This window comes from Perna viridis, chromosome 1, assembly GCF_037379345.1.
Source record: "Perna viridis isolate PV_CMFRI_1.1 ecotype Kerala chromosome 1, ASM3737934v1, whole genome shotgun sequence".
Lineage (NCBI taxonomy): Eukaryota > Metazoa > Mollusca > Bivalvia > Mytilida > Mytilidae > Perna > Perna viridis.
The window spans coordinates 68,007,791-68,021,324 of record NC_142445.1 but is presented as its reverse complement, the minus strand read 5'-3'; the positions used below and the strand labels follow the sequence as shown (position 1 = coordinate 68,021,324).

General features: G+C 34.5%; 1 protein-coding gene across 1 annotated transcript; it reads left to right on the top strand.

Moving 5' to 3' along the window:
• The first annotated feature begins 355 nt into the window (after positions 1-355).
• Positions 356-8,597, top strand: LOC148630088 (uncharacterized). The gene is made up of 7 exons (XM_088560784.1): positions 356-498; positions 2,227-2,355; positions 2,909-3,156; positions 3,637-3,724; positions 5,680-5,808; positions 7,518-7,599; positions 7,928-8,597. Exons 1-7 carry the CDS (start codon positions 414-416, stop codon positions 8,352-8,354), a joined length of 1,188 nt encoding a protein of 395 aa, XP_088416910.1. The 5' UTR covers positions 356-413; the 3' UTR covers positions 8,355-8,597.
• Positions 8,598-13,534: the final 4,937 nt, after the last annotated feature.

The following is a 13,534-nucleotide window of genomic DNA, read 5'->3' as shown; positions in this document are numbered from 1 at the left end:
TTGCAATCAATTTGGTATAATAAACGTAAATCCGCGCAAATATAGAATATTTTTCACATGTAAACTACTTTAAAAAAGCAAAAACATATATGAGATTGCTCTGCGCAAACGTAAAAAAAATTCCTGGCAATTGTAACGCATCGGTTAGAAAATGTTGCTAATACAACGAAACAAGCTGTCGATTTAAAAGAAATGTATATTTATATGATTAAAGTAAAGCATATTATTAAGTATGTCTTTAACGTGTAAAATCGTAGATTCAAGTAAAATTCGATAGCAGTAGTGTCACTTTTTTGAATCGATTGTGTATTTAAATCCCTAGATAAAAAACCTTAAAACATTTTACATGAATGTAATACATATCTTACTACAGGTGTACATCACACCAGGAAGCTTTTTCAATAACCAAAATAATGTCGTCGGTTATGAAACTATTGGTAGTTGTCTTAGGTTTTCTGTTTCACATGGACAATATATTTGTGTCTACTGTAAGAATTGGTAAGTTTTTCTGAACATTAACTTAAATAAATGAGCTTTTAAACTTGATTCTAGCAGAAAGAGTAATCAAAGGGGCCAAGATTTTAGCGGACTTCAAGAGAATGTAATCCAGGGACAAAGACCAGACGTGGAAAATGGACATACACACCAAAGAACACAAAATAACCAAAGTAATACATACAAAGTAACAAAAGTAAATGAGCAACTCGGACTCCACCAAAAACTGGGAGCGTGGACCAGGTGCACCGCTAGGGTAAGCGTCCTCTGCTTTTATAGAAACACCAAACCAAAAACACGGGATTTTGCACACCAATTTTTTACTTTATAGGCTCTTGAAAAGTTAAAGTTAAAACTAGGTATGTAATGAAAACTTGTATACTATTAACTATATAATGTTTATGCTTTTTGCAGTTATTGTTTTTTTTAGAATGGAAATTTGAAAAAAAAAATGTGATATTGAACTTAAAGTTCAAGATCAGGGAGTCAAATATTGTGAGATTTTGTAAAATATAAGCTGTGTGCAAATTTCATATATCAATAATGTAATCTGTTGTCCATGCAACAAGAAGTAACTGTCTATCTTTAAATTTATAGAATTTCAACTTTCAAGCAAAATCCCATGTTATTGATATGGGACATGCTCTGACGTCCCATGGTCCCAGCTTGTCTGGCAAATTAGCCATTGGACGTCAGAGCAATCTTGGACTAATTATAAGGTAAAACGAGAAATAAAATTAATAAATGCATGTAAGTGAACAATAGCCACATTTTAATGCGTGGGAATAGGGAACTGAAAGCAAATAAAATACAAATTTAAAACCCTTAGAAATGTTTTACCTTACGACCCTCGTCAGGGACAAAAAGATCTACATGTAAATAGCGAAAACTGTCGATCCAGTCTGTAGAGATCAGGTAACCTCCATAATTGATCTTGCCCCGTGCCAGTCCGGGTGTCAAAAGAATAAGCCTTCAGCAGCGCAATGTTTGTAAATAAATAGCGCCCAGACCCCTAACTGGCGGCTAGGGCTCTGGGCTGTGTGCCCCAGTTGGTGGAACGGGGAACCCTTGGCATGCTTCATACTGGGGTCGTCAGACCGTCATACGGAAAACTTGAACGCAAATCATACTTGGTGCACCGTGTTGGAAAAATGCCACGTTCCTCGTAGGTTAAAGAACCCTGATGTGGTATTTGACAAGAGGAGAAGCCTCGGCTTCTCCACAGAAGGCTAAACTGCCTGAGCCTTATCACCTCTCCCAATGTCTAGTAGAAATCGAAACTCGTCGACCATTATATACTTGTGTCCCACCGCATTTTTCATTTCATCATCATTTCATATTCATTTTATCATCCATTTCATGGTCATCACCGGGGTATAGCTGAAATACTGCTGCTCTGGAGTTAAACACCAATCAATCAATAATAAATTAAAATTGAAATTGGTTATTGTGAGCACACACCAAGTTTAAATGAAAATAATGAAATCGTGATTATGGAAAATAAAACAAGTGAAAACCGTGCTGTGACAACTAAATAATATGGGTTTTGACATTCATTCGAATGGGGTGGGCAATCTCAAGAAAACCAATGATCCGAGCGTTTTTCTTAAGGACAGTAACATGTACTTTCAAATCTTTAAAATTGTAGTTGGCCAATGCCAGAAATAGTTCTTTTCTTGAATTGTGCTTTTAAATTATATACCGAGATTTGATCTTGACTTTATATTACAGATGAACTCAAGTGTAGTTTTGAAGATGGTTTCTGTAGTGTATGGACCGCAGAACCATCTGTATGGACTAGATACGAATATGCACACAATGATAATCCAAGTACAGGTCCTGACGGTCCGAAAGATGGAGGTTGGTATAACAAACTAGCGTTCTCATATTATAAAGTCGATCTGGAAAGGATATTCGAACATAAATTTAATGGGGTTTGTTTTAAACATATTTTATTCAATAAGATGAATTGGACTGGATAGCAGGCTTAAAGCCTATATATATCCTCTCCATACAAGGCAACATTCAATTTGTGAATATGCAATTAAGAAATAATTGAATAAGGAATAAGGAATAAATGAAAAATAAATATTAATCAATGCTTATCTAGAGACATAATAATTATAAATTCTATTAATGTGGCCATTCCATTTTACATTGCTCTGGAAGTCAGGAGTGTATGTATATCAACATCTTTGACCTGGTTTTCATGGCCTCTAAAGTATACAGGTTGGTTTTCCACATTTCATGGAGAGAGTAACAAAGACTCAGTCTTGGATGGGTGGAATTTTATAGCCCAATTTTGTGACCAACTATGAATATGTGATTTGTCAATATCTTGTCTGCAGCATCTCCATAATTTTGGTCTATAACAAATAACAATGTTTCATGATTTTTTTGTGACGATTTACAGGCTTTTACATCCACACTTCAAAAAAGAAGAACCAATCGGAGTCTGATTATGCCCTACTGACAAGTGAACCAATAACAAACAACCTAAATGGTGGAACGACCTGTTTTCGATTCTGGTATAACATGAATGGCGATCATATAACAAATTTGACTGTTTTATTGAACAACACTGCTATATTCTCAAAACATGGGAACCAGGGGAAGGAATGGCTGTGTGGGGCCATAGATGTTACAGATTTCCAAGGGGAAGTAAGTATATTATAGAGTTTGGAACATCTGATAGATACATGTAACAGCTGCTGAAATCTTGTACTTTTGTGGTAAATTGATGAGCATGTTCAATATACATTTCTGCTGGGTAGAGATTTGGTAGAATAAAAGAATTTTCCTCACGGAAGTGTATAATGGCCATGCTCCACGCATGCTCATCGACTATCTAAAAGTTAACACAATAGGATCTATAACACGAAATATGTTATACTTCACAGAACCAATACTTCTTTGTCGTTTTTAATTTCATAAATTGAGTTACAATCAATTTTTCTGTCTATCAACTCTTTCACACTGACAAAGTAAAATAGAAATGCTGATGAAGTAGTGTATGCATGAAGCCTGCAGCAGTTTTGATTTAGCTACGTATGTCTTTAATCGAATTATATTTTTAGCTGGAGACATTTCTCCTAAACTTTTACCACATGGGAAATATATGATATTTCGTTTTTTTACTAGATCATATTTAAAGCGGGACGATCTATAGAACCATTCAGTGTTATTGCACTAGACTCCTTCCAAGTTTTGCCTGCGGCTGATTGTAGCAGTACGTATATATATCAGCAAAGTAACATTTATGTTCATGTATTGTGTGTTATTGTTTGGATAAAAATTTATTTTAAAGTCAGTAAAACTTGTGTCTTATCCCTTTTGTAATAGAATTGTTGTACACTACTAGTCATAATTCATCAATTTCTACGATATCCACTTGAGTAAAAAAAAATCGCGAAATACTGCAATACTTTTGCGAAAAAAAGCAAAACTTACGCTCGCAAAATAACGTGAAACTGTCGCGTAATGACCCGATACTTTCGTGTTATATTGCGAAACTTACGCGTAATAACGCGAAACATTGTGCAAAAACACGCATTATGGAGATACAGATTATATACTTTTCTTTAAATGTTTATCATTTCGTTGAAATATATGTAGCAGTGATTTCCATCGCTGCTATGATGGTAATGAATAAACTTCAACATCCTTGAAAGTGAAAGCAAATGAAATACTTTTTCTGTTGTCGTTAGTAATTTAGGAATCATGACTTTTTACAACGAAGATGATTGTTACTCCTATTTTCTGTTTTTCTTTTGATTTTTGATTTTTGTTTTTTGCGTTTTTATGTTTGATGTTTTAATTTTCTTTTCGTTCCATTTTCATTCTTGATTTAGAAGTTTCAGAAATGACTCTGTTTGACCAAACAAAACATAGGTACTAATTAATATAAAAACAAAATAGTTTTAAATCTACCCATTTCGACCTTCAAAACAAACAAAGGAAACTTGAAAATTATAGAAAAAAAAACGAGAAAGTCCAATTGTTAAAATACAGGCGTTAAAAATCAAAGTTTGTTTCTTCTTTTATATATACAAACAAGACAAACGTTTCGTGCTAATTCGCGTAAATTTCGCGTTATTACGCGTAAAGTATGGCGTTACCTCGCGAAAGTTTTCCATTACGCGTAAGTTTCGCGTTATAACGCACAAATTATTTTTTTTTGTCTACGAAAATGAGCTCAAGGAGCTCTCGTAGATTTCTCTACGATTCATGCTTAGTTTTGTACTTTTTTTAGTTTGTCCATCAAGGTGCAACAGTATCTATTAACAAACTATATACTCATGCATCTTTATGTCCGTTCTTCTGACCGTCTGTCTAGCAATCTTTTACCAATCGAACTTTTCTTTTACCGTTCATTTAAATTTGATAAGAATAATATAATGTTTGCGCTTAACCTATGTAGATGTGCACGAAGCTCTATATGTTTTGAAAAAATGAACACACCCCCCCCCCCACAAAAAAAGCCAATGAGTTTCAATGCTTTGGAGTACGCATTTTACAAGTAGTTGTATCGCTTAGCTTCCTCCGATTTTTTGCTTGCTCTATTTTTTAAAAATATAAATACAAAGGAAAATTATTTATAAAACTGAATCCGTCGGAATATCTAAATTATCTGATATTTTATTTATCTGACGACAGTTTTAATAAAATGTTTATTATTCTGAATCATCTATTATATGAATTGTGTTTGTTTCTACAATGAGAATATATTTGTTCTTTGTTTGGCTTTCTTCTTGTTTTTGTAATAACTATGTTCCAACTTAGAAAGCCTGGAAAAAGTTAAAGAACAAACAAAAACATAATTGTATCATCATTTAAAAAGTATATTAGTTCTTCATCTGTCGCCCTCTTGATGATCACGTTTTGTTTTATGTTTTGTTCTCCTAATTCCAATTTGTTTGAATCATTATGCATTTAGATTTCAACATTACTTTGCATTTGGCACTAATGTTGCTGATACGATGTTTCTCCCAGCACACCGAATTAACGATTTATATAAATAATAATTCGAATAAGATTGGTATTTTTGTATTTTTATACGCCAATATTAAGAATTTTGTTTCAATGATATATCTTGATATAAAGGTTTGAAATTTCTTTATGTGACAACATTTTTTTTATGATATGATAACTTATTATAATAATACGTCTTCACAATAAATGTAGGCTGCACAACAATACAGGAAACGAGTGCAGCATCTTCATCTTCAACCACTTCGTCGACAACATCTTCTTCCACACTGATCACTACAAATAATGCATTAGATGCGACGGATCCTGGGGGTGGGGTTACTGGTAAGTACACGAATTTGATCAATTATTTTAGTGTCGCCGATTATACTTGTTTCTTAATTAATAAAAATAAAATTTCATATCCATTACATTTTTATTTGTATTTGACTAATACACAGTGAGACCGGAATGATGTGCATGATAAAAGTCTAGTCATTCATTCATTCATTCATTCATTCATTCACTCGTTACTTCTATCATATTGACGAATTCGACGGGACAGTATGAAGAAACGGATTTTAATTTATAGAGGACTATATCTAACGGTATATGCTTTCGCGCGCTAAACTAACTGCAAGAGCACCTGCACTTCACTGGTATTGAAATCAAATCGGAAGATATTTCAGTTGGTCATGCGGCGCTCTGGTAACAATAAGGTTAAACAACAAAATAATATATAATTGAATTAAAATAAAACTAATCCCCTGATATGGGGTTCCACAATAAAATATATTTCTACACATAGTCTCTCATTTTATTTATTTGTTTTTATTTATTTATTTTTTTTTGTTAATGATGTTCACAAATGCTCATGAAACATATCTACCGCGTCGATATCTCCAGCCGTGTGTAGTATGCGTTTATCTTAAAAAAAACACCTCCGGTTTATATTTAATCATAATGCTAAACTCCCAAATAATCAGTATTTTATTATTTCTTATTCTACTCTCTTTTATTTTACTAGTTTGGCTTATAAATATATTTCTAATTTGCTTCTTTGGCTAAACTTTTGTCTGTTCTTCAGTCCATGTGTAAATTTTGGATTTATATTTACACTTGTTAAATTCTAAAAGTTGACCAATCTAATCAATAATAATCAATCCCCTTTCAAACTTAAAAAAAATGGTCAACCCATTCACCAGAGGCACGGAACGGTCTCGTGTGGCGTTAGTAAAACTGCGTACTAATGTCGTGTGCTAACACGGTAAAATCCGCCCGGCTAGACAAGGCAGTCTAAATTTACATACTGTTACACTTTTTGGCTCAACATAAACTTTTCGGCATCCTAATATGCATACACTAAAATTCTAATACTATCAATTATTAAATTTGCACTTTACCTTTGGATATTCACTAAACCACACCAATTTGACTCTAAAACGCATACACAATTTGACATTCTAAATCACACAGTTCTTCCGCCTTCTGGGTCCGACTGGTTCTCCTTGGCTCTTCTCCATCCAACTTTGTATTTTCCTCCTTTACATGGTCCAATTTCATTTTTATTTTTACTTTTCAAATCATGCAGTAATTTTGTATTTAATAACCAACATTTCAATGATTCACAATTCATATTTCATTTTTTTCACTACAATTTTCTACTAAACAATTATTTATTTATTTACTTTAATTACATATATTTATTTATTAACTTATATATTTCTTTTATTTTGTTAAAATACAATTAAAATAAATATCAAAAAATATTTAAAGCCCAACAAATTGGGCGGTCCGTGCGAGACCCGACAGGGTAGTCAAGGACGTTCAAAATCCCCTGAGTAGTAGTAATATTCGTTGTCCAGTGGTTAGTCACATGTAGGGCGGAGGAGTCATATCGCCGTCTTTCAGGATAATTTTTTATATCCTAGGATGGATCAATTTAGCAGTGGCCATATTTATATATTACTGGACTCCAAAACAACCAATATCCACTGCGACAATATGTAAATTTTTGTATAATAAATATTTCTTTTATGTTTATATGTTCTTAGATCAGTTACCAATAGCAATAGGAGTACCAGCAGGTGTACTCATTGTAGGAGTTATCATTGTCACTGTGTGTATTTTTAAAAGGCGAGTAACTTTATATCTTGTCTCCCGACCTGCTGATCTTATTTTTTTGTTAACTTAAGAAATGTTATTTTTACAAATGTCAAAACCACAGGAAATCCGTTGATTACATGTGTTTTAGACTACCAAAAGGATAAGAAATTATGGTTAAATGAATATCTACAACTTTAACAAATTTAAACAGAAAAAAAGGAGAACGAAATAGTGATTGGAGTAAATATCAAAATATAATAATTTTTTATATTTTTAACAAATGAGGTGTTGTCAGATATAAAATATACTTTGATGCTTTACCATTTCATGTGGAGTTGAAACAGTTTTATTCCTGTAGGAGAGCTTCAGACGACGAAACAAATAATGTAAACAGACGTAGTACTTCTAGTAACCAATATACCGGAAGTCCAAGAAACACGGTGATTTACGGAGAAGACGAGGAGGTTTACATGGTGCTAAACGAGGAAGAAATGATCGATGGAGGCGTCGACAATGGAGGATATATCGATCCGACGCCAGATTATGCCGAACCCGATGAAGTTGATATAAAGCGCAATGGTCATGTCGGTTATAAGACTACGGCAGAAGAAACATTGACAGATCATGTGTATATAACTCCAATATCAGATTACGAAAGTCCACACAACAGAAATTTAAGACATAGTAAAGACGACTATACGAACTCTTTAGTTGCTTCAAACAGTCCGTCCCACTTGAACGATTATTTAGAGCCCCAAGCCTTCACAGATGACGGTCATATGTAAACATGAAAGTCCTTCTGAATATATATTTGAGGGAATTGGTTTTATTCAGTATTGCTTGTTTGCTTGTGCTAGGAAACCTGAGAGTGTGATATTTATATCGGAAAACTTGAGAGAGTAATTCAGTGTTGTATATAATAGTGCTTTAGAACCTTTATTATATAGACATTTTCAGCAACTGAATAGCTACCATATATGGTAAAATAGTTGTCGTTCTTAAGTAAATAGAACAGAATAAACAGCTGAGTCATTAGTGTATGATACGCCCACCATTAGGAATTAAATAACTGACAAAACAGAAAAAAACAAATTAAAAACAAACCAAAACAAACAAAGAAAAGGATTTTCATTAAAGAGTAATCAAGGGAACCAAAATTCTTGCGGAAATTAAAATAATCTAATCAAGAGACAAAGACCAGATAATGTAAGCAGACACGCAGCACAAAGAACATGAAATAACAAAATATTACATACAAAGTAACAAAAGTAAATGAACTACTCGGACTCCACTATAAACTTGGAGCATGGACCAGGTCACCGATATCGTAAGCGTACTCTGCTTTTCTAGAAACACCCACCAAGTTGCTAATAAAAAGTTTAGTCAAGGGTAGCCGAAAGAGGAAAGGAAAACTATGACACGTTGAACACACGTTATAGTAATGACTTCAGTCTTGTAGCAACATAACCCTGTTCCAGAAGCGTAATTGTAAGAAGTCTAGCGCTGTACAAAAAATCTTCGTTGTTATGGCATGCATTGGCATAAAGTATAAATTGTGACATGAAAACTCCATACGCAGGTGTGAAGGGAAGTTGCCACAGATGAGAGAAAAGTTGACAATACGGAATGAACATTCATAGCGTTTGCCGTATAGTTCGATCAATAACTTTCATTTACCATTGAACTCTAAGGATATTTGAATGGAGTTGTTTTTTGCAAAAACAGTCAGGTGGTTTAACCTTGAAGCCCTCAATCTCGAGGTTCTGCAATAACCTTTTATAATTGAAATTTTGGATGCAATGGGAATATCATAGGTTTAAATGCTATTGAATTTTGATGTTAATCTTGAATTGAGAGTTTCCAGAAGATCTTTCGAATTTTTCAGGATCCACATTGAAATATTACAACTACGGGAGTAACAGGTGTCGTGGCAGGTCGGGGGACCCTCTTTAACAGCTGTTAGTATAAAATTTAAAGCTTTGGAAGTGGTTTGGTGGTACATTTTGCAGATCCAGCTATATAGCGTTGTGTAGATTCTTGTAGAGTTTAGGAATCCAATACATAGTAGATTAAAATCATCGTTTTTGGTAGAGAGACCAAAAGAGGATAGCATAGGTTTCTGGTTTTCCACTATTTCTTCTTTGGACAGAGTGGTAGCAGTATAGGTCTTATTACTGCTATTATTTTCTCCGTCTGCATCTCATAATAAACATGGGATGTTACAAGTTTTGCAGACAAAAAAAAATGTTGTTTTCAGGTTTGTCTGCTGGTATCCCAACATATTTGTCATGTATAGTAGACAATGTTTTTGCTACATCGGGGTCTTTGAAAACTGATGCAGCATTGACACTCATTCCCTTAAAACTTTCATACGTTTCAAAAATTAAAACCTTACAGCTTTTATCCACTATGACAGTGAATCAATGTATCCCTGTTCTCTCTTAATCCATTTTGTTGTCCCTCACGGCATCCATAAGGATTTTAAAGTTATAATTCCAATTTATGTAGTATGGTTCACGGTACTTGGGACCTTTAGAAAGAATCGTATGGAGAGATTCGTTTTCTATGATGTATAAATCTCCCGTTTAAATTTGACCGGAAGGACTGCATTCGAAAGGAGGGTTTTTGTAAGTCAGGTAGTTAAGCCTTGAAGTCCTTAATCTCGAGGACTTGCAAAAGCCTTTTATAATTGAAAAATTTTGATGCAATAGGTGAAGCAAAGGAATATGAAATAATCTGTGTTGATTTGTCTTTGAAATACGGGATAATTTTTTTTTCGTGACGTTTTTGTGTTGGAGGATGTTATGCAAAAATTAATTGTATCTATACTTCTTTTGACAAATGGTAGTGGAAGAAATGATCGTTTTTCTTCACCTTGACCTTAAATACAAATGGTTTAAAGTGTCTGTGCGAACCAATTTCCAAAATGATAGCCACAGGTCTGGTCTGTAATCAAAGGAACCAAGGTTCTAGCGCAAATCAAAAGCAAGCAATCCGCAATTCGGACGTGGAGCATGGACCATGTGTACCAATAGGGTAAGCGTCGTCTGTTTTCCAAGAAACATCCACCGAGTTGCTAATAAAAAGTCAATTCCGGGGTAGACGAAAGAGGAGAGGGAAACTATGACACGATGAGCAAATCAGTTTTCATGGTGCAGATGGTTACACTGTAACGATCCACGAGTTCATGAAGAATAAGAGACCAAAGTGGCCCGAACAAGCATTTCATGGAATTTCATTTTATAACCAATTAATGCTACGATCTTATTACCCAATATTGCATACCACAACGCTCAGACTCTGATTGATTTTTGGTGGTAAAAACTTGTACTTTACAGAAATTAAGGACCAAAAAGAAGGGCAGAAAATGTTCAATTTCCTGATGTCAAGACAATAACTTGACTATCAGTTTAATGAATCTTTTTTGAAATTGTATTATAAGGTGTCATAGCACAAAAAGAAGACAGGAATGATTTCTAGGGTTGTGACTTGAGCCAAGTAATGAAAGGACTCAAAGGGACAAGAAGCACACATTTTTTTCTGATTTCTTGGCGATAGCTTGTTTTTTTTTTATCTTGTCAGATTTTGAAAAATAATTCCTAATGTAAATCCTTGCCTGAGCCTTTCAATCAGATTTCAGTATTCAGTGTATTGAGATTAAGCACAATTACCTGTTTTAGATTCACCAACCAAATAGTTGACTTAGTTCGGATAACACGAATCAATATGTTATCTTCGAGTTCCTTATTCCTCAATAATGTTAACGTCACTATACCTCAACTACAGCTGCGATCACTTCTAACCTCTCTTCGATCCTGTCAGGATTCGCTGTCATAGAACAGTTCCAAACTGTCAGAAACTGTTCTGACCCGCGACACACCTTGGCTGAATCTGTTAGGAATTCGGACAAGCTCTGTCATGATTTGTCATGGGTCCTGACACCCTCCTGTCAGGAACAGTTCTAAGTAGAACAGATACGTGGATTAGAAGAGTTCCTGGCAGGTTCTGACAGTCATTACCTCGCGAATATTTCTCTGACTGAATTCCTATAGCTACATACAGTACATGTAAGTGATTACGAAAAAAAGGCGTAGCACCCGAATCCCGATTCGTACGACGGGAATGAAGCCTTGCTATGTTTAAACTTGATTTTTTCATTTTTTACGCCCCCCGCCTAAATCGGTAAGAAAAATTCACGAAAAGTTTCATCCCATAATATTTTCTGCTTTGCTTTGCATGGCATTTAATTCAATTAACGCCCCCCCCTAAACTCAAATCCTGAATCCGCCCCTGTATTAATCGCGGACTTCCAGTTCTTAATTACGTCACACAGAATAGAAAGATTTAGTGTCAGGAACTGTCCAGGGGTATGACAGTTTAGAACAGCTTTTCGTATTTTATTTGTCACGACCTAAGACAGTTTCTGTCAGGATCTGTCTGGGAATAGTGCAAAATGTGTCCTGACCTAGGACATCCTCTATCAGACCCTGTCAGGATCTATCAGGATTTCTGTTCTATCTGCTGTCGTAGAACAGAAATCCTGACAGATTCTGACAGAATTTTAGAGAGGTTAGAAGTGATCGCAACTGTATGCGACTATACGACTACGTGTCAACTTCGTGTATACGATTATAAGATTATAACAAAATAATAATGTAAGTTATTAACCAACTATCCATTATACGTTGAAATATGTCAAAAACTGACCAGTTGATATGAATTCAAACCGGGCATCTATACGGGGCCACTACGAAAAAAAGAGGGCCAATGTGGATCAAACCAGGGCCAATACGGCATCAGAACTTTCGGTCGTTTGAAACCACCATTTCGAATTAGATATTTTCACTTCATTATCATGCTGGATTATTTATCATATGTACCTTAACATGTATATAATTTACCAAACAAATAAGAAACTTAGAATAAGGTCAGAAAACTTTATTTTGATTTGGCATGTCATTCAAATACAATCACAAGCACTAAGGAGCTTCAGACCAAATATGAAAACATTCATTATGTAACATTAACAAGACAAGTTATAATCAAAGAATGTGCGCATAGAAAACAAAAAAAGGGGGGGGAATCCAACATAACTATGATATGCAAACCAATAATCTATTACACCTATTGTAATGTCTAAAACAAAAGAGCATAATATATTTTCAATTGCACATTTGTATATCTAAAATGTGCTTTCAGAATTGTGCTATTTCAGGAACTTATATCACCAAGACTAAAAGCAGCAGAAACACACAAACATCTTCCATTTTATACAAAAGGATACTTAAGACTGATTAATGCAAATTAACCTACATGTTCTTGCTAAAACTTGAAAACAATTGTTCTACAAATTGGTCCTGTTATAGGTTTCGGTCGATCATATTGGCCTCGACAGCCCTATTGGCCCTCGGCGATGCCTCGGGGCCAATACGACCGCCTCGACCAATATGACAGACCTCAAACCTATAATAAGGCCATGAGAACATGTAGGTTTATTTGTATTATTCAGTCTTAAATATCTCTGTTGTATAAAATGGAAGATTTTTTTTGTGTTTCTTAAGCTTCTACTCCTGGTGATGAAATCCAATTAAATCCAATTCTAACTCAAAATGGCGGTGTCAAACGACCGGAAGTTATGATGCCATATTGGACATGGTTTGATCCATATTGGCCCTCTTTTTACATATTGGTCCCGTATAGATGCCCGGTTTGAATTCATATCAATTGGTCATTTTTTGACGTATTTTGGGTTGTTGGTTAATAAAACATCATAAAGAGGATCACGTCATGGAAAATGTATCGTAATCCCATTATAAAGCCTGTATGAAATAATGAAATACCGCAAAAAGGTACATTCAATTTGTGTTTGTAAACATAAATAGACAAACTATGACATGTTTATGATTAAACTACAGTTTGTCAAATAATGTTATACACTGTAAACTTTTAAAGACAATATGTCCTT

Excerpts from the sequence above, each read along its gene's own strand:
- LOC148630088 (XM_088560784.1), top strand. The coding sequence starts at position 414 with ATGTCGTCGGTTATGAAACTATTGGTAGTTGTCTTAGGTTTTCTGTTT. Across the intron at positions 2,356-2,908 it reads TGACGGTCCGAAAGATGGAG|GCTTTTACATCCACACTTCA; the intron begins GTTGGTATAACA and ends GACGATTTACAG. Across the intron at positions 3,725-5,679 it reads GCCTGCGGCTGATTGTAGCA|GCTGCACAACAATACAGGAA; the intron begins GTACGTATATAT and ends CAATAAATGTAG.